The sequence below is a fragment of the Onychomys torridus genome, chromosome 4 (assembly GCF_903995425.1).
Source record: "Onychomys torridus chromosome 4, mOncTor1.1, whole genome shotgun sequence".
In the NCBI taxonomy this organism is placed as follows: Eukaryota; Metazoa; Chordata; class Mammalia; order Rodentia; family Cricetidae; genus Onychomys; species Onychomys torridus.
The window spans coordinates 76,309,695-76,331,743 of record NC_050446.1 but is presented as its reverse complement, the minus strand read 5'-3'; the positions used below and the strand labels follow the sequence as shown (position 1 = coordinate 76,331,743).

General features: G+C 40.9%; 1 protein-coding gene and 1 pseudogene across 1 annotated transcript; both read right to left on the bottom strand.

Moving 5' to 3' along the window:
* Positions 1 to 2,424: 2,424 nt before the first annotated feature.
* Traf6 (TNF receptor associated factor 6) lies at positions 2,425 to 21,284 on the bottom strand. The gene is made up of 7 exons (XM_036183780.1): positions 21,205 to 21,284; positions 17,775 to 18,091; positions 13,098 to 13,248; positions 11,492 to 11,650; positions 10,006 to 10,077; positions 6,934 to 7,011; positions 2,425 to 4,261 (listed from the first exon to the last, which is right to left on the bottom strand). The coding sequence occupies exons 2-7, from the start codon at positions 18,068 to 18,070 to the stop codon at positions 3,425 to 3,427; spliced, it is 1,593 nt and encodes a 530-aa protein (XP_036039673.1). The 5' UTR covers positions 18,071 to 18,091; positions 21,205 to 21,284; the 3' UTR covers positions 2,425 to 3,424.
* LOC118581548 lies at positions 7,654 to 8,031 on the bottom strand (annotated as a pseudogene).
* Positions 21,285 to 22,049: the final 765 nt, after the last annotated feature.

Below are 22,049 nucleotides of genomic sequence, written 5' to 3'. Positions count from 1 at the left end.
GGTTCTGCTAAGGAGCACCTCTCCACACTCCACAAAATTTTCAACTAGAACAGTTTTCCTGTGTCATTTTTTTATTAACCTGAATTTTTTGGGTGGGGGTTGAGCAGTTTAAGACATCAAGGACACAGGTGACATTCAGAGAAATACCTAGGTTAATTCCATTCCAATGACCTCAAGGTTTGTGACTGAGTGTTAAGTTTTTCAGGTTGATCACATTTGGTTCATTTTTCTGGATTCTGGGAATAGGGAAGCACCAATCCATTCCACAGACAATCACACCAACTATGAGAGCTGTTCTGAGAATGGGACATTTACAGAGTATTTCAACAGACAATCAAATGACTATTGCCTGTGTTCTAGCCACCCACTTAGGACATCTGGGAAAGTAATCACCAAACACCCCACCAAAAAAAAAAAAAAAAAAAAAAAAACCCACCTCAAAGTCTTAGGTTAGAACCACCTCCCTAGTAATTAAAACATTTTCTGGACACAAGAGATTAAGGAAACTCTAGAAAAAGCAGTAGCAAGCAACTTCTCTGTAAGGAGAACACAGTCTAATTGCACACATAATTCACAAGTTAGCCTTACTTTTCTTGATACTAGTAAAGTTCAACTTTATGCCGGTCATAAAATGTAACTGTGAGAAATCATCCATCCAACACCTGTCAGTTGATTTTATTAGGGTGAAAAAAGCACTCTTGCTTTCTACTTCACCCTTTCCTCCTCCTCAATCTCTGAACGAAAGCTGAACAGCCAGAAATGTTCACAGCCAGAGGACAGTAACCAATTACCAAGCTCTAATTACCAACTGGACTGACTTCTAATAGGAAAATATTTGACTTGGAGAAAACTCTCCAGTAATAAGTTGGACACTTTTGGAACAAAACAGCAATGTTTTAGATTGTTAAGAAACCATGGCCAACACATGTAGACACAGGTCAGATGCTTACAGACCAGCTGGTGAAATGAGAGGCAGCTAAGGAGTGTGTATAAAGAAGCCAGCTTTCTAGGTTAGAAGTGGATTCTGAGTTGTCTTTGAATGCCAGCTTCGTTATTTCCACTCTGCACTCATGGCGACCGAGTGTCATAAAGTAATTGGTTGGCTTATTACAAACACCAAAGGTGGGAAGTTATAAAACTACGTTAAGATGCACTGCAGCTGGACATTAGAGCATTGGTGTCAGTAGTAGGGACAGTCACAACACTTTTCCACTGGTAAAGCCAGTATTGTCACTGTTTGGTGGCTTAGCATCGAGCTTCTCAGCACATACACTAGAAAGATCCAGTCCAACTTGCTTTACAGGCAGGAACATCCTCATGCTGGGAGAAGTTGAACAAAAACTTCAGATGCTGGAGTTAAAAAAAAAAAAAAAAAAAGAGCCAAACCAAGGCAGGAAATGACTGTTCTTACTACCTAATACAGACATTTTTAAAATAGAAATCTGACCAGGAAGCTTTTAAATATCACTTCCTTTTTCAAAACGGAGAGGGGAAGAGCAGCTGATAGTTTGTGGTGACATTTAACTTTCTGATAAAAATGTTTACTATGGAATATTTAAAACAATTAAAAATACATACAGAAAATAGGCCCTCAAATAGTTGAGTACATTTTCCAAATAAATACGGAAGTAACTATGGCTTGCTTTTTCAAGAACCCCCACATTTCTTCAGTGGCAAACTGCAGGAACGGGGCAGGGCAGGTTTCCCTAGGCAGGAGGTACTGTAAGAGGCTCAGCTGAGGGCCCAGCCAAGGACGTACGCCACCCGAAAACTAACTGGTGATGCACAGGAGCTTGTGGGGAGGTGGGGACACGGTCTTTCCCTCACCTTTGTGGGTAGAATGGAAGCAGAGAGAAATGGAGAGGTCCCAGTAACACTTTCGGGGGATAGGCTACAAAGGGAAAGCAGACTCCTCGCCGCTGCTGCCAGGGGCTCTGATATGGCTGGAGATAGCGGTGCCTTTTCTTATTACCAGAAAACTTCAACAATCTCGTGTAAACAGCAGTAGACATCCCCTTAGGTTCCTTATAAATGCTCTAATTAGTTGTAGGACTCCCTGAGAACTAGACTCCACAGTATTTTATATGCACAGGCCATTAACAAATATACAACAGCATAATAATCGCCTCTCCACGTTAGGAACATCTGGCCACACCAGTACATTCTACAGATTATGCTCAGAACCAGCACTGAACTGGACACCACCCACTCAAGCTGAGTGTCCATACAACCACTATGATGGCCAACCTTAGTTTAGTCATCTCTCAAGTACCTACCGCTTCTCAAGTTTTAAAAAATTCTGTTTTGGGGAATCAATTTTATTTATTTATATTTTATGTGCCTTTGTGTTTTGTCTGCATGTATGTCTGTATAAGGGTGTCTGGTCCCCTGGAACTGGAGTTACACAGTTGTGGGTCTGGAAGAGCAGCCAGATCTTAACAACTGAGCTCTCTCTCCAGCCCCTTGAGGAAAGCAAATTGATTTCAATTAACTAAACTAAATCAAAAGGTAGTCAAGAGGGCTGACAGGGTTCTTGGCTGTAAGAGGTCTGTAGTTATCCATAAGATGCTGTCTAATGGCTGATGAGCTGGATCACTTTTAATGTTTATGTTGGCGATTTTGTGTTTTTGAGCAACAGAAGACATGCATGGGGACATGGAAACTGAGCTGTACTGACAGACAGCTAGCTTACATGGCAATAACACTCAACAGCTGGCAACCACGTTACCACAGCATTACAAACTGCAGAAGCTGTGGCCTGGAGCCTCCATATATGCAAGCAGGAAAGAAACACTTGGTGCTCAAGAGACAAGGTGTTCACACTAAATAAGTAAGGGTTAAAGCAGTCCCCGGACCCTTAATGAACAACAGGGAAGGGAGCACATGAGAACTTAGGCTTTCCAGGGATCATGGTTCAAAGCTTCTGAAATTCACAGGCGTCAACTAAAATGAGAACTCAGCACCAGAGCAGCAACTTTCTCCCTGGCGTCAGCACAAGGCAGTAGTGATTCTCATGTTTAATACAGTCCACAAGTGTCCTAAAAATAGCATAAGTTTCTAAGGCACCTAGGATTATTAAACAACTGAGCTTCAGTACACTAACACCGACCTCTTTTTTTTTTTGACAGTGAAGTACATGGAAAAAGTCCATGGAAGTACAATGAAGAGGTACACTAATTAACAAACAGATGTGCCACAGGCTCTTCAAATGCTAAGTTTTTGAAGACACAGAGGACACGTAGATTCCCATGAAAACTACCTCAGATGTTTGTAACAGTAAGAAGTAGAAAGACCTCACTGATGACATGCACTGCCTGGTGTTACACCTCTTCCACTGCTTGTTTGAATAGTGTTTATTGGGACTAGGCAAGGAAGGCACTGGTTTCCTGTGTGGTCTGTAGTTTTTAACACAAGTAAATGGATGCTACACTCCTGCATCAGTACTTCGTGGCTGGAAACCCTCCTTCCGAAGGCCACCCATATCAAAGCGGGTAGAGACTTCACAGCGTACTAATAATGTATCATCCTTAACGAAGGTTCCCTGTCTTAAAGCTTCCAGGTGCATAAATGTTACGTAGCCAAAACCTTTGGGGTTCCGTGGGATTGTGGGACGCTGAAAGGCAAGCAGCTCTGGCTTAGCATCCATGACCTCTTCGTGGTTTTGCCTTATTACTGCTTCAGACTGATCGAGAATTGTAAGGCGAATTGTACCCTGGAAGGGCCAGGGGAGATGGCTGTCATACTCTCCTTGCATTGTGTGGACAAACAGGGATATATAGTTTGCACAGCGCTGAGCCGTTGGTAACTGAAGGTGCAGGCGCATACACAGCTTGTACCCAGGTCTGCCTGTGTAGAATCCAGGGCTGTGAATGACGACAGGTTTTTCCTCTTCTTGGGATTTCAAGTGCATCCCAAAGTTGCTAATCTTCCAAATGTAAATCCCATTACACTGCTGTGCTTCCATTTCAGCAACTTTGTCCTCAAGGGTTCGAATGGTTCGCTTGAGTTCGCTTACATTTGTGCTCTGAGTTTCCATTTTGGCAGTCAGTTCCCGGATTTGATGGTCCTGCTTTACTAGGCGACTTTCCAACTGTTTGATAGTTTCCTCATAATTTGGGTCCTCTGGACAACATCCCCGGGATGGAGCATAAGTATCACATGAATGCAAAGCAAGGTTTACATTATGAACAGCCTGGGCCAACAGTCTCATGTGCAACTGGGTATTCTCTTGCAGGTGTCTCGCCAAGTGATTTCTCTGCATCTGAAACGAAGCACAAGCCACAAATTGGGAGCACTCACTGAGGACAAGGAGAAGGACCTGGCCAGGCACACAAGAGGTTTGAAGAGTAGCATCACAATTTCTCTCCAACCTTTATCACTTCTCTGTGTTGTCACCTGATCCAATGAAGTAGTCCTTTTATTTACTGGCGCTAACTGGTGAACTCTCAGCTGTTACTCTGATAACTTTCTTCTGTCAAAGTAGCATCTATACCCATCGTTCTTTGTTGACTCAAAGACCACAAACACCCAGGTCTCTTTCCACAATCTCCTTCCTCTAATGTGTTTCTCATCAGAAAACAGCTAATAAACTCTTTGCATTAGAAAAACAAGGCAAAGCTTTCTACGGATTATGCTTCCTTTAGCCAGTATTGTTTTCTCCCCTTTAAGGCTACCCAAGTCCGCCGTCAAGTCCTCAAATCCCACTTATGATGCTGACTTACTGTAAACTACCATCTCTACAGTATTCTAAGACCATCAAAAATCCTAAATGTTCTATGATAATCATAATTATAAGATAATGTACATTACAGAAAATACAGGTGATTACAAAGGAAATAGGTCACCTATTATCTGTCTTAATATTTTGATATGTTTCAAGTTTTCTCTCTATGCACACACAATACAGAACTTCCTCATAACATTTAAGTATATGAGTTACCATTCTATTTTATCTTCTAAATTGTGAAGTATATTTATTATAAGTATTTATAAAGTAGAGCAGAGAAGCAAATATGTAATTGCATACCCCAGAGAGAACGAGGCCAACACACACAGCAAGCGTCAGACACTTCCCACTGTGACCGCCTCCTGACACTAGCCTGGGAGACAATGGCAGGACTTTCCTCTTTACCAGATGTACTTGTTTTGCATACTGTTCATTCAGCTTCCTTCCCTCGTTACCTCTTTCCAGTAAGACAAATTCTGTAACACTCCAAATCAGTGTTCTAAGCGACACACAGGCCATCTCCACTTGAATGTGCCAGAGCTGGGTAGACTCACTACTATGAAAACTCCTTGTCTTTCTTTCTAAGCTTCCAGCTGTGACAGCTGTGTTTACTCTTTTTGTTGAAGTCTTTCCTTCCAACCCAGTGACTAAGGCCAGAAACCTAGTCATTCTGGATGCCCTCTCTTCTCCGTCTACTGTATCTACTTTATTACTATTAGACCTTCCCTCCTAATTTCGTCTGGAGCACCTACATCTCTCTCCACTCACTCTCATTACTCAGGCTGCCCTCATTTTGGGTGTCATTAGTGAAAACCTCAGATACCATCTTTCCTTAATCCACTTCAGATCTTCCATGTTGTTGCTGGATTGAATAACATAAAAATAAGTCATCACACTCACTCACTTTCTCTTGTCTTCTTGGATATTTTTTGGTAAAATTTTATTTTAAACTACATATATGTGTGTGTGTCTGTGCATGTGAAAGCAGTAGCTACAGAGGCCAGAGGTGTAGGATTCCCTGGGACTGGAGTTCCAGGCTACTGTGAGCCACCTGAGTAGGCAGGTTCTAGGAACCACTAAGCCACCTTCCAGAGCCATCCTGGATATTGTCGTTCCCCACCCCATTAAGATCCAGTCCACAGGCTGGTAAAATGACAATGGTGCCTGCCCCTGGGACCCACATGGTAGAAGGAAAGAACTCCTATAAACTGTCCTTTGACCTCCACATGCATGCCACGGAACACAGGCACCCCCTACTGATATGCAAATGTGCACATGTGCAAACATACAAATTTAAAAAGGCAAAGATTTAGTCTAAATGTGTTCAGTCATGTCTACTGAAATGCCTTTTTTTTTCTTTTTGAGAAGGGTTTCTCTGTAGTGGGTAGCCATTCCAGCTTTGATCTGGAAGTTCCAACCCCCATTGAGGCTTCCATAACTGTCACGCCTACAAGGCAGCACCAAGAAACAATCCTGAAGACCTGAAATCTGGATGTTTCAGCTCTTTTGGTTCCTGGACCCTGGACACTGGAGGTAGACCAAGCTGAGTTCTCCAGAGAACACCACCCGACTCTGCCACACCTTTCCCAGACCCTGTTACCTATCCCTTTACTTGAAAGTTACCCCACAAAATAAACCTCCATTTTAACTAAAAAAAAAAAAAAAAAAAAGGACGCAGGATGATAGACCGAGCAGAGTTCTCCAGAGACCACCGCCAGACTGCGCCAGCATCCCAGAACCAAGAGAGAGCCCTCCTCTTGATCCTGGGTCTTCCACTTCCTCCTCCGCCCCACTTTGTGGGCGTGAGACCATTACCGAAGCCTCAATGGGGGTTGGAACTTCCAGGCCAATGCTGGGATGGCCATCCACTACATTTCTCTGTGTAGCTTTGTGCCTTTCCTGAAACTCACTCTGTAGACCAGGCTGGCTTCAAACTCACAGAGATCTGCCTGCCTCTGCCTCCCAAGTGCTATGATTAAAGGCATGCGCCACCACCACCCTACTCCTACTGAAATACTTAAGCCATTACTATGTACACACATTACTATGTATGTAACAGTATTAATATTCATAATAATTTATACTTTAGAAACTGTTTATATATGTGTTTTCTAAAAACTTAAATTTCAATTTGTTGGTATTTTTTCAGTTATATACCTGAGTATATTTTTTTGAAATTCATATTCCAGAATTCAAAGAAAACTTACCTTCTCATGACAGCCAAAAACACTGAATGTGCAAGGGATTGGAGCCGTCGGGCAGTCTAAATCATAATGATTAGGCATCTGAAAATTAAAGTGAAAGCTGAAAAATTACTTCCCCTGCATATCATGCTCTCGATGAGATGATGATAGTACATTTAAAAATCTTATACTAAGCAATACTAAGTATTATCTATGGCTTCTTCACAAATCTGAGAGAAATTAAATATTAACATTTTACATCACACAGTTCACTAAACTTCATTTCTTAAAATGGTTTTATTTTTAACTGTAGAGAACTGGCACCCTCTTGTGGTATTTTTTAAGAAAACACCCCTAACAACTACCTGGTAAATCCAAAGCCCCTGTGGTTTAGACCGTTTAGTAAGGGACCAGTCAGTCATACATTCATTAAAGCCTCTGAATAGACCCATTACTTCCCTTATGATAATCTTTTATAAATTATCTTATCTTTGAAACTGGCATATTTTCTCTCTACTGGGGAACTTGGTTATTATATGGTAGAAACACGACCATCCTAGGCTGGCCACAGCACCCCAAGACTTGATTCAAGTGACTGTGTAGTCACAGGACTGTCTTAGCTGCTTCCAGAGAAGTGTCACCAGTTAGCACAATCAACACTGCCAGACATTTGATATTCTTCTGGAAACAGAACTGATCCTGGGCACAGTCCATGGAAGCTTTTTATTTATGTGTTTTACATTTCTAGAAAAAGAATCCAAGGATTTTCTCTCCTGTGTGTTTTCATCTTGCTTCCTCATGGTTCAGGATACCAGGTGAGGTTGTCAGAACAATAAAGCCAAACTGACGGGATGGGAGCAGATTATTCTCTCATTTTCCTAGGTCTTTGAGCTGTCAAGTCTAGGGCTGGTCACTTGCACAACCTGCTTGTGCAGTTCACATTTCCCCAGCTCTGTGATCATCAATGATTTCAAATTCGTCAGTGAAGCCAGGCTTCATCATCACGGTTAGGAAATGAACAAAGACTTTGGAGCAGGGCCTGGCGACAACCTGGCATTGGCCTCTCCTGTCAGCACTGCTGATACTCTTGAGAGCATCTTCCAGTATAGTCATGCACACCATGAGGAAAGATGGTGGAGAAACTTTAGTCTTTAATTTGGAGGCTCAAAAATATCTTCTTTAGGGTGAGATGCATTAAAGATCATATTTTTAAAATGGTACCAATGGAGCAGGGTGTGATGGTACATGCCTTTAATCCCCTCACTTAGAGGCAGGGGCTGGTGGATCTTTGTAAGTTCAAGACCAGACTTACACAGTGAGTTCCAGGCCAGCCAGGGCTACATGGAGAGACCCTGTCTCAAAACAAACCAGAACCAACCAACCAATCACAGAAAAGGGACCAAGGGGCTGGAGATGCAGCTCACTGGTAGAGTACACTCATCTAGTGTTGTGAATATCACTCCGTATAAATAAAATGTTGATTGGCCAGTAGCCAGGCAGGAAATATAGGCGGGACAAGCAGAGAAGAGAATTGTGGGAGGTAGAAGGCTGGGGAGGAGGAGACATTGCCAGTTACTGCCATGAGAAGCAACATGTAAAGACACCGGTAAGCCACAAGCCATGTGGCAAAGTATAGACTAACAGAAATGGGTTAATTTAAGAGTAAGAGCTAGACAATGGTAGGCCTGAGCTAATGGCCAAGCAGTTTAAATAATATAAATGTCTGTATGATTATTTTATACGTGGGTTATGGGACCGCGGGAGCTTGGTGGAACCTGGAGAGAAGCTCTCCAACTACAATCTTGCATGTGTGAAGTTTGGTGTGTGAAGCCCCAGTACAGAAAGGAAAAAGAGAAGGAAAGGAGAGGAGGAGGGAGAGGAAGAGGAGGAGGAGGAGGAGGAGGGGGGACAGAAAGGAGGAGGAAAGAAGCCACATAAAAGTAGGCCCAATTTTCACTAAAACTGAGCCACAGTTTTGGATGGGAAGTGAAATTAAAGTCATAGTAAGGATCAAAGTCCAGTCTTTCTGATGTTTCAATATGTTTTTTGTCTGTATTACATTTTATTTTTGTTGAGCTTTTATAAGTATAAAATAGTTTCCTTTAAATATTGAGAACAAAAAAGAAAACTGGGGTATGGGATGACTTCATAAGCAAGATGTTTAACACCTTCAAATTAGGATTCTTGGAAAAACACTACTAACAGGTACATGGGAACATTTAGTCAACTTGTTATTAAATAAGTAATCAGTGAGTTTTTACTTACAGGCTTTTGGGTTTCACACAGATTTAGTGACTAATATTCATCCTTTGTGGTAAACTCCCTAAATGTCAACAGATAGCAGTTGGATGGAATTTTCCTTTCTTTATTAGTAATTAAAATATAACAATTTTCTATTACAACCGTTGCCTTTGATGATGCTCAGCAGTGGGTCTGGAAGCCTCTGCATGCCCCAGGAGCTTTGCTGCACAGTACTGTGCTACTGAGCAGGTGAGCTTTCTCCTGCTTCCTTGTTCTCTCAGCCAACCTCTCGACAACCAGGCTCTCATGTCAGTGTGTAAATATATTCTTCTACAAGTCTGTTTTTAAGTGGGGCCTTTTACTTTCAATTGTTTTTATTTTAAAATTATATGTTTTGGTTCAATTTTTTTCATTTCTTTGTCTGTGCTTGGCACACTAGGTAGATTCTCTAGGATAAGCTCCATCCCTAGCCAATGGAATTCTTTTTTTTTAAGTGTCTCTCTATGTAGTCCAGGAACTTACTATGTAGATGAGGCTGGCTTCAAACTCACAGAGATCAACCTGCCTTTGGTTCCTGACTGTTGAGATTAAAGGTATACACCAGCCACCATGCCCAGCTCACCACTGGAATATAAACAAAGGCACTATGCAAATGACTCAGAAATTTTAAGCATCTACAAATGCCAGATTTTTGTTCCTTTGAAATACTTATTAATTTATGTAACTTTTTTTTTTTGCACAGCAGAATGCTTCAACACATGATTTTGCCTTATTGATTTAAAATTTTAATTAAAAAAAAACATAGCACTTCTTTAAGCTCTTAAGGAAATAGTGATTTGCAAAAGAGATTCCTACCTGTTCTCTGATGAGGATTGTACCACAGTATTCACAGATGATATTTGCCAAAGGACAGCTTTGATCATGGATCTAAGTTGTATGAGAGAATTAAGAAATGTATGAGAAAGTCTGAAAAGGTAAAATGACTAATTTTTATAGAGTAATTTTTTCACCATGAGCAAATGAAGAATGTTTGTTTATGAACAACGTGAGACTTTTGTTAGTTAATGAGAGTCTTCAGACTCCTTCAAAGAATATGTTAACATGCAAAACAGAGATGATTTCTTTTGAATATGAAGCACAGCATGCCTGAATAGCATGGACATCACTTGTTGATGTAATTCACCAAGGGCTAAAGTTTTTAGCAGCAGCATGACAAGTTAATTACAATTCTTTCCAGAAAGTTAAAGTAAACAAGCAAACAATCAAAGAGCATTCGGGCACAAGGCTTTGGTACCTAAGTTCTCAGAAGGGTGAGTGCCATTTTTTAGAACACAGTAACAACCTTCCTCATTAGTTCATGGGATTTGCTCAGGCTGAGAAAGGTGCCAAATTTGTTCCAGTTATGACTGAGACTTTATGTATTAATTATTGGCAAGTTAGCTGAATTTTTGTGACTATTTTATTAACACACTAAATATAAAATACTTGATTTCCTAAGAAGCACATTTAGAAGAATAAAAGTTTAAGGAAGTAACTAAGTATCAGTTATGGAGGAACATGAACTAACGTAGGTGTTTCAGTAAGGACACAAGTGTAGGCTTCAGTGTCACCAGACACTGTCACCGTTAGGATGATTGGAAACATCTGCTCTACTGTCATGCTGCTGCTGGGTACCATACTGTTTCTTTTAAAGGTTAACTTCAGCTGGAGGACTATACACACTGAAAAGTCAATGGAGCCAATGACTGAGCACCAGTGGAAGGCGCTTTGCTATATTTAATGCAAATGCAACAGCTGACACTCTTTGTGAAACAAGTCTGTATACGTCTTACACAGTAATCATGTTACTTCTTTGTCTGCCATCAGTTCATTCATTAACACTCACAGACAGGGAGTAAACCAGCATATATGTACCTTTCCTAGGAGCTCCTGTTCATTGTTTACTCTCAGTAATTAGTTTAATGCTTTCTAAGGATATATAAATATAAACTCCACACTTATGGACTGTGGGTTCCCTGAAACTTCATTTCTTTCATAAAAATTAGCTTTTAAAAACTGATAATATAGCTGGGTGGTGGTGGTGCATACCTTTAATTCCAGCACTCAGGAGACACAAGCAGGTGGATCTCTGAGTTTGAGGCCAGCCTGGTCTACAGAGTGAGTTCCAGGAGAGCCAAGGCTACACGGAGAAACCTTGTCTTGAAAAATGACAATTAAAAAAAACCAAAACAAAAAACTGATACTATAAATTCAGTTTTTCATTTTTGTATTTACATCCTTATCTGATGCTGATGTCTTCAAATATGTACTTTAAATGCAATGAACAAATCTAAGTACATACCTCTTTTTCTTCAAATGGCATGGACACAGCACAGTTTACACAAGAAACCAGTCTCCTGGGACAATCCTCGATAATGTGTATATTAAACTGGCACTTTTGGAAAGGTAGTTGGCATTGGGGACAATTCATAAGAGCAAATTCACAATGTGCTTGATGATCCTGTAATAAAGAGAAAATAGCTGGTTAGTATCAAACACAAGTCACTTGAGAAGGGAATCTCAATTGAGGGACTGCTCAAATCTGACTGGCCTCTGGGCATGTTCCTAGGGGACAGTTTTGACTGTTAACTGATGGAGGAGGGCCCAGCCCACTGTGGGTGGCACCATTTTACAGGCAGGTGGTCTTGGGCTGTGTAAGGATAGATGGCTCAGAGGTTAAGAGCACTGATTGCTCTTCCAGAGGTCCTGAGTTCAATTCCCAGCAACCACATGATGGCTCACAACCATCTGTAATGAGATCTGGTGCCCTCTTCTGACCTGAGATCATACATGCATGCTGTATACAAAATAAACAAATAAATAAAAATTAAAAAAAAAAAAAAAAAAAAAGAAAGCTAGCTGAGTAAGGGCCTATGAGCTACCCATCAAATTATGTTCCTCCAGTGATTCTGTGTGAGCTCAGGCCTGACTTCCTTAGCATCAGACTACTACAGCCTTTCTTACCCGAAGCTGCTTTTGGTCAGAGTGTATTATCACAGCAAGAGAGACCAAATAAGAACAGTGACTAAAGACCACATTCTCTAGCCATACACAGCATGAAGGCCTTAATGAATCTTTCAAACAATAATTGTGATGTCAAGTCTATAAAAAGACTATGAAGTCTCAAGTTAATATTTCTAGTTAGAGAAGTTTTGGAAAGAAGTTAGATTTCCAGATTAGCGATTTATACTGTGTTAAAAGGGTCACTCCCACAAAAAGGGCTGAAGAGGTGGCTCAGTGGTTAAGAGTGAATGCTGCTCTTCACAAGGACCTGAGTTCTGTTCTCAGCATCCACACTGAGCTGATATAACAAATGCCTATAACTCTGGGGAATCCAATACTTCTTCTAGACACACACACACACACACACACACACACACACACACACTGTGCAAATCCTTTTTTTAAAAGAGCAAAATAAAAGGGACAGACTTTAAATCTGGCCTAAACATTTAATTTCAAACAGGATATTACTCATATTTGATTTCTAGTAAAAAACAAAACAAAACACCAAAGAATTGATTTATTTTAATTAAAAAGAAAATGATCGGATTGCTTCAGTTAATTTCCAACTATATGAATATTTTACCTAGTGACTAGTACAATGTGCAGTTTAGACAAACAGAGAAAGTACAATGAAGGTGCTGAGATAATGGCTGTAGGACCCTTATTTTCTTATTTCAAAAGGAGAGAAATAAAGTTATGGGGTTAAGATAACTTGCAATTAAGGAGCTCTTCAAATGCTGAACTGCAGATGTGCTGATCTGAAAAACTCTAAAGAGCACAGACTTGTTTTATTGCTAGGACAAAGCCAAAGCAGGACAGATCCTGATCTGCTATAATGATGCACAAAGTCATTTGACTGTAGAGACGACATTGTGACAACAGCAGGGAAACATCCTTCATACCTCGAGATGTCTCAGTTCCATCTTGTGCAAACAGCCTCTATTTGGGCACTTCACCATCAAAGAAAGAATCTCTCGCTTTGCGAAATTGTCAGGAAACAGTTGATTTTCCAGCAGTATTTCATTGTCAACTGGGCACTTGTGACCTGCATCCCTAAAAGAAGCGGGAACTCAAGAGTTAGTAAAGACTGACTGCAGCTCTCCTTATGAAATAACACATGCAGTATATGCACAGCAACACCAGAATGATAGTGTACTTAGAGTTTATGAATTCACTTATGAAATGAATGTGAACTAGCACTGCACTATTTACCAAAGGCTAACAGGCTGCAGATTGGGGGATAGATTCCAGTTAGAAAATAAGCAAAACATTGAATAAAATTATAGTCTGGTTGGTGTAAACATGAAGTGAAGGTCAGTTAGGAAAGAATTCTGGCAATTTGGCTGGCTATGCTCTCTGTAGTACCTCTATAGTATACCAGTAGGTCAGACTCAGCTGCTCATAGTATTAGCAACACATTTACTGAGTTATAAACAGAAGTTTGCAGTACCCTTCTGAAGCTTCTTGTAAGCTTTGAAATGAGGTCTATGATATGCCAGCTCCTGAGCAACAGAAGGATGGTTTTACTTGCACATCTTCGGTGAACTATAGTAGAACTAAAGGGCCTCTGTGATGGGCTTCCCAGTGTTCTACCTCCCCTCACCTTATAGTGGGAAAAATCATCTTTGGTAAACCTAGGAGTCTGCCATTCTCTTTGAAATTTTTGGTATTTTTCAAAAAAATCTTTTAAAGATATTTTTATTTTTAATTATGTGTATGTATCTGTGTGAGGGTATGTGTACATGAATGTAGGTGCTCATGGAGGCTAGAGGTATTGGATCCTACGGAGCTGTAGTTATAGGCAGTTATGAACTACTTGCTAGGGGATTCTGGGAACCAAACTTGAGTCCTCTGCAAGAGCAGTAAATGCTCTTAACTATGAAGCCATCTCTCCAGCCATCCAGAGATGTTTCAGTCTTGTCTCACAAAATATGATACTCAAGTAGGCCACAGGAGCCTTAGTCAATCACTGAAACATTCCCTCAACACTACTTGGTTCTATGACTGGACATGATATCTGCTGTCAAACAGCACAGAACTACTCAAAATGAGACATTGAAAGCCTCCCACCCTCCATTGGACTCACTCCACTGTCCAAACCCACCAAATCCATCATCTTCCCCCTGGCCAACCACCCCTCGCAATATCAGTAGCCGTTAGAAGTCACAATTACCACCTGCAGACTCCTTGTCACCTCTCTCCAGCAACATCCACAGACCCTCTATAGGCACAAGCACCATTCACACTAGTTGGAAGAAAGGTAGACACAACCCACACCAGTTGGAAGAACAGGTAGACACAACCCACACTAGTTGGAAGAACAGACTCCATTGGCACAACCAGTTGAAGAACAGACCCCATAGGCACAAGTAAAGCCCACACCAGCCAGAAGAACTGGGTAATACACTAGATCTAGGCACCCAACCCCCCACAAACCTCAACTGAGACAACCCCCTAGTCTATCTGACAATAAAGGAAACAGACAATCAAAGAACAAAAGACCCATCCAACAAACACATCACAAGAATCAACACCATACCTTTAATTATCCCAAACCCAGATGGGTAAATGGCAGTGTGAGAATACAACATAAAGAGCAATAAGGCACCACCAGAACCTAGTGGTTCAACAACAGCAAGACCTGTACATCCCAACACAGATGAAGGAGAAGAAAATGACTTTAAAAACAACTTTATGAAGATGATAGAGGACCTTAAAGAGGAAATGAAAAATTCCCTTAAAGAAACAGGAAAAGACAAACGAAAAATTGGGAGAAATCAATAAATCTCTTAAAGAAAGCCAAGAAAAAACAATCAAACAGGTGAAGAGACAGTTCAAGACTTGAAAATTAAAAGAGGCAATAAAGAAAAAGAAAGGGAATTCTGAAAATGGAAAATCTGGATAATCGAACAGGAACTACAAATGCAAGCATAAACAACAGAATACATGAGATGGAAGAGAGAATCTCAGGCACTGAAGATATGATAGTGGAAATAGATTCATCGGTCAAAGAAAATTTAAAATCCAACAAATTCTTAACATAAAACATTCAAGAAATCTGGGATACCATGAAAAGACCAAACCTAACAATATTAGGGTTAGAAGGAGAAGAATTCCAGCTCAAAGGCACAGAAAATATATTCAACAAAATCATAGAAGAAAACATTCCCAACCTAAAGAAGGACATGCCTATGAAGATAAAAGAAGCTTAGAGAACACCAAATAGACTGGACTCCCCCCCCCCAAAAAAAAAGTTCCCTCGACACATAATAATCAAAATACTAACATACAGAATAAAGAAAGAATATTAAGAGCTGCAAAGGAAAACGGCCAAGTGACATATAAAGGCAGACCTATCAGAATTACATCCAACTTCTCAATGGAGACTCTGAAAGCCAGAAGGTCCTCGACAGATGTTTTGCAGAAGCTAAGAGACCACAGATGCCAGCCTAGACTATCATACCCTGCAAAACTTTCAATCACCATAGATGGAGAAAACAAGATATTCCATGACAAAACTAGATCTAAACAAATACCTATCCACAAATCCAGCCCTACAGAAAGTACTAGAAGGAAAAATCCAACCCAAGAAAGTTAGCTGCACCCACAAAAACACAGGCAATTGATAATCTCACATCAGCAAATCCCAAAGAAGGGAAACACACACACACCACCACCACTACCAACAAAACAAAAAAATAACGATTACTGGTCTAAACCAGAGGCCCTAAGGGACACTGTGACCTCACAGGCTGGGCTGAAGGTGATACTATTAGCATCCCGTGGACACACAGCAGGCATGAAGCTCAGGTTCTAACAGGAGAAGACATCCTGCCTCAATAAAGAATCATCTGGCCTAAAATATCAACAGCGTCAAGGCTAGGAAACAAACACACAGAGAAACAACAAACACATAGCTCCATCCTCTATCCTCTACAGTTTTTACTGATTCAATGCCAGGCAACACATTTCCCCTCAAATTGAAGAGATGTGCTGTTCCCTTGTAATTCAAGCTCCAGGTATGGATATGGTCACCTTAATTTCAAGTTTTATTGAAAAGTTGGCACAGAAATTGAAAGATAAGAATTCCTAGACCATTGAGTATCCCAAGATGGCTTTAGTCTACTTAGGAATCATTACAGTTTGGTTCCTAATGCAGCAATGTTCAAAATAGAGCTTTGGAGAAGTGAAGCTTTGGAACTCAATGAGGGTTCTGACCTCCTCATTGGATTAATCCATTTGTGGGTTCATAGTCTGTTGGTCAGTGTGAAAGGTAATGGAAACTCAAGGAGATGGGACCTAACTGAACTGAATGAGGATATTTTTCTCTTGTATATTTTAGTCCAGTTACAACATTCACATACCAAGTTCCTATTGCGGGAAAGGCACTATTCCTGTAACTAAAGAAAACTGATTTAACATCTCAGTCTCAAAGAGCTACTTTCCAGTGCTGTAGGCAGTAAAAAAAAAACATATAGATTATCAGTTGTTTAAGGACAAAAGTGCTGGGGGAAAAATCAAAGCCTAGCCTGGTAAGGAAGATCTGGAGTGTAGGAAAGCAAGCAGGCCTGTGGCTTGCTGTGGAACAGAGTAGCCAGGACACCTAAGAATGTGTTCCAATTCAACAAGGCAGGCACATACCTGGCATTTACAAGCAACAGCACGAAGAAAGAGTGGAAGGAGAGTGAGCACTTGGAGAGGGCAGAAAATGAATCATATTACTCCCAGATAGCTTGTGCAGTACATTCTGAGCCAAGGAGACATCATGTGACTTATATGGCAGGGCTTGCTGTAATGAGACTGAGTGAGGACAAGGCTAGGAGGAGAAAGGCCTGTTAGGGCTGACATCAAGATTGTATTTATGTATGGCTGGTGTGTGGGGGTACAGTACCAGTGGGGGCAGAAAGAAGGGACTGGATTACAGAAATGCTGGTCATTTTACAGCTGCTCAGACAGGAGATAACAGAATTTACCACAGCTAATATCAGAATATATAATCACTCCCAGAATCAGCATTACTCATCTGTCGGATTTATCATATTCTAGTAGGATAATTCAAGGCAAATTAAAAATACTATTGTCATGAAACATAGAATCCTCTCCTAGTCTGCTTTAGAACTGCCTGAGGCAAAAGTAGCTATGTACTTTCCAGTTTACCTGAGGCAAAGGATGGGAAAACACAGATGCCTCCTTTCAAACTGCAGTACAAACTGGGATGGGACCCTAAGCACCTCATTTTTCTGCCCATTCTTCTTTTTTCCTGAGCAGTTTTTTTCTGTCTGCCTATTCTTGGGATGACCTGTTTCTTTCCTTTTCTTTTCTTTCTCTCTCTTTCTTTCTTTCTTTTCTTTTTTTTCTTTTTTTTTTTTTTGGAGACAGGGTTTCTCTGTGTAGCTCTGGCTGTCCTGGAACTTGCATTGTAGCCCAGGCTGGCCTTGAACTCAGAGGTCTACTTGCCTCTGCTTCCCAGGTGCTGGGATTAAAGGCATCTGCCACCACCACCCTAGGGATGGCTTCTTTACAACATGCTTTTTGTATTTGGTTGTTACAGGCATTGTTTCTTTCTTAAAATCAAATACCTTATGGATTTGATGATGCAGGCTTTGCAGAACCTGTGGCCACAAGGTGTTTGCACAGCTTCTCGTAAAGCCATCAAGCAGATGGGGCACTCATACTTGCTCTCCAAAGGTGGGTCAAACTCCACATCATAGCCCTGGATCTCTTCCATAAAGGAGCTGGAGAAGTTCCCCGTGCTGGCAGACCCACTCACACTGTCGTCTTTCATGGCAGCACTGCAGGAGGTGGCCATGGCGGCACAGCAGTCACTCGAGGACTGGCTGGACCCACAGCTGTTTTCACAGTTTAACAGACTCATAGTAGCTTTGTATCCGTCAATCTATAAACAAAGCAACAACAACAATGCTTTACATGCAAACATACAGTTTACCTATACTAGACACCTAGTAGTACACACACTCTGGTTCAGTTTGTTTCACATGACTACCATTTCACGGTAAGTTATCTGAGTCCCTCCTTTAAAATGTTTGTAAGTCACCTATGCCAGACACAAAGACCAGATAGATCCTTTAAGAAAAGTTCCTGGTCTAATGCAAGGACAATAGAAGGTTAAAAAGGAAAAGCGCTTCAGTTATAACACCTTATCATCTGTTCACAGTGTCTGGGGTCAGGAATTCAGTGTTCATTGTCATGCCCCGCACACAGCACAAGAATTTTGCATATAATCGTAGATGCTTATAAAACATCTACTGAGGAGGTTCATCATGTCATTAAGGGTCCAGTAGGTATTCTTAGCTGAAGAGAATAGTACAGCCAGCAGGGAACCAAGTGATTACCAGCAGGGAACCAAGTGATCACACGCCAGTACTGGGTGTGTGTGTGTGATCTGGGGCAAGTAAATGGAACCACTCAGAACTTTGTTTCTTCTGATCTAAAATTCCATGTAGATTTCTAAATGCTCAGTGTGGTAATTTCTATTATATAGAAAGAATGGAATTTAAAAGTATATATTTATCTCCTGCCTTCAGCCAGATCAGATGACCATGTTTCACTACTAATGACTGGAAAAACATGTGAGCTTTCTTTGCCTATGGAAAACTATTGTACTAACAGACATGCTTTCAAATTCTAAACTGTTACATTACAGACATGAGATGTGAATGTTTAACAGCAACTTATAATACCTATAACCAGCCATGTCTTTATCTTGATGATTCTTGAGGAAAATTCCTAATGTAAACTGTAATTCTAGAAGCAGATTGCAAATCTCCAATCAACACAGCAGACAATAACCCTCATATAAAATATAAAAATTCTGTCTGCCAGTTTGCCAAATGGAGGATTAAGCAGTAGCTACCATGTCACCGAAATGGCTCAGTGGGTAAAGGTGCTTGCGTCTAAACCTGACCACCTGAGTTTAATCCCTGGAACCTACAAATTGTCCTAAGACCTCCACACATGTGCCATCTACACTCCCCTCATGCAGCAGTACACAAATGTATTAAACAACAATAAAACCCATAACAACAACAATAATAAAAGAAAGAAGTTCTCAGTTGGGTCTAGTAGGGGCAGGTCTGTAATCTTTACCAGGGAAGCTGAGGCAGGAGGAGAATGAATTCTAAATGAGCCTCGACAACTTAGTGAGATCCTGCTTTAAAACAGTCAAAAGAGGGCCGGGGAAACAGCCCAGTGGCAGAGGACTTGCCTGGCATGTGAGGCTCTAAGCTCAAATCCCCTAAACTGGAAATACAGATGGGTGTTCACAATCTTTTCACCCCTAGGTACAAACACCTTTTGTGAGATACATCTCACAGCTTTCGGTCACTGTCTGACAGGCACCTAGAGGGCTAGAGGACGGCTCAGAGGTGGAGAGCTCCTGCTCTTCCAGGGGATCTGAGTTGCAGTTCTTCTCCCATGTTGGGTGGTTAACCCCCTCTAAGTCTGGCTCTAGGGGATCCGACTTCTCTATGAACCTAGCCTCACATGTACAGACACACATACAAATAATTAAAAATAAAATAAATCTTAGAAAAACAGAACAAAAAACCAAAACCTAGGCAGTGCTCTTGTTGTAAGGGCAGGACCGTGGTGCAGGGTAGTGCCCAGGGCCAGGCCGGACAGTCTACACCGAGGCCTTTATCAGTCACTTAGTCGTGACTTGTGAAAAATGATAATCCTATGCATCAGTTCCCTCTCTTATTAGCCAGAGGTTCCATCTGAGAGTTCCTGCAAGGATTACCTGTGTTAGTATGCATTCAACACTGAGAGATGCATCTGGCAGTCAGAACAAGTTATTATTTCATATAGTTTTATACAGCATTTCTTCACTTATTAGAGTGAAACCATAGAGCTTAAAAATTAAAAAGGTCAACTTGCCTAAGATCACCAATTAAGCAACAGAGTGGGATCAAACCCCAAAGTCTACCTGATGCTGGAACCTAGATACTTCTGCACTACGTTATGCTTATCTGTGTTCTGACAAAATAAAAAGATTTATTTCTTTTTAAGTGCTGTCTAGCATTATTACATTGAGTTGATATAACTCCAAAAATTCACCTGAGACCTCATACTTTACTTTTGATATAATTTTGAAAGACCTCATAGCACTTTCCTCTATTTTTGATGTAATTTTGAAAAGTTGAAATTGCCTCCCAAAGCCTTGCCATTTCTAATGTGAACTCCTAGGAAAGGCTCATGCTGACTGGAAGACAGGAAGGAGTAAGAGACAGTGGCACGCGGTAGAACTAGGCATGTATGCCCTTCTCAAAGACTGAGTAAGGCCTCCGCTAGTGCCTTCATATCTGAGGACAAACGGCAGTCATACCACACCACGGGCTATACTCTGTCATCTTCCTTCTCACACATAATCTGGCATCTACTTCTCTAGTCATGTTTCTAAAAGCAGAATTATTGGGCGAAAGGACATGCAATTTTAAAAATTTTCTGATACATGATGTTGCTTACCCAATATGAATCAAAGGCTTTCTAATCTCCATTCTTGCACAGTATATACAACTGTCCATTTTATATATCCTTGATGATAAACCTTCACAATTTTTAGCTATTTTGTTTTGCTTTGCTTAATAAAGTCATCCCTGAGACATGAATATTTGTTACTGCACTGTACAGCACATATCAAAGTGCTAGCCATGTGGCAAACATGAGTCTTCCCTTCTTGCCAAATGTTCGGTTTAAAATTCAGCTATGGACAGTCTCTATATTGCTTTCTTGCTGTCCAGTTCAAGACTTGAACATCATCTGATTTAAAGAGATCTTTTACAAACTACATGTTCCTAGTAAAACATGCTTGAGGTTAACAACTCCTTACAAGGATTTCCACTGAAGGAGTGCATTGGAAGTGCACTGTTAAAAGCCTACACACACATCCGTGGACAAAGGAGTGTCGAGAACGTGAGGAAGGCGTGAAGAGGACCACATGGGAACGACATGGCCATTGCATTCTTGAACTCTCTCAGCAGCCATTATTACCTGTTCAAGATCCCTCCTTAGGAGCTGCCGAGATGGCTCGGCAGTTAAGAACAAGTGCAGTCCTTCCAGAAGACCCAAGTTCGGATCCCAGCATCCATATCAGAAGTCTCACAACCACTTATATCTCCAGCTCCTGGGGATCCGATACCTTCTTCTGGCTTCTGTGGGCTACACACCTGAGACATACACAGACATAAATAGAGTAATTAACTAATTAAAAAGATAAAGATCCCCCCTTAATGCTGTCAAGGTGGGGGAAGAGCTCACAAAGCACCATCCTTCTCTGAAGTCTGACTTGCAGTTAAAGGCTGCTGGAGGAGACACTGTCTGTGGTAGTGTAGTCACTGTTAAGCTACCTATGCTCCTGAGGGCAACTTTAATTAAATTCATTAGTTTACCAAATATGTACATACATACATATCTGCTCTTAGGGTATAAAACACCAGGGGTGTTACTAGGAAAACAAAACAAAACAAAACAAAAAACCTGATCAATATCAAGCTGCTTTCATTACATCCCATACTTTAAGAACATAGAAGCTCTATGTCTTCCAAATACTCTTCAGATAATAACCTTGAAAGTCTATGGGTGTTGCGCAAGCACGTGTACGTGCATGCGTGCATGTGCGTGTGTGTTTAATATAGTGCAATATTTTAACACATAGTATAGTAATTAGATTTAATTACTATCAGGGAAATTTAGCTAAAACATGCATATTTGAGTAGCACTGAGTATTTTTATGTCTACTCTTCCCGAGGCAAGGTAAACTATTTCCCCTTTACTTTACTTGTTACAATGGCTCAGGTGAAAGGCCGCCTCTCTAGTTCCCTACAGAGAACAGCTGT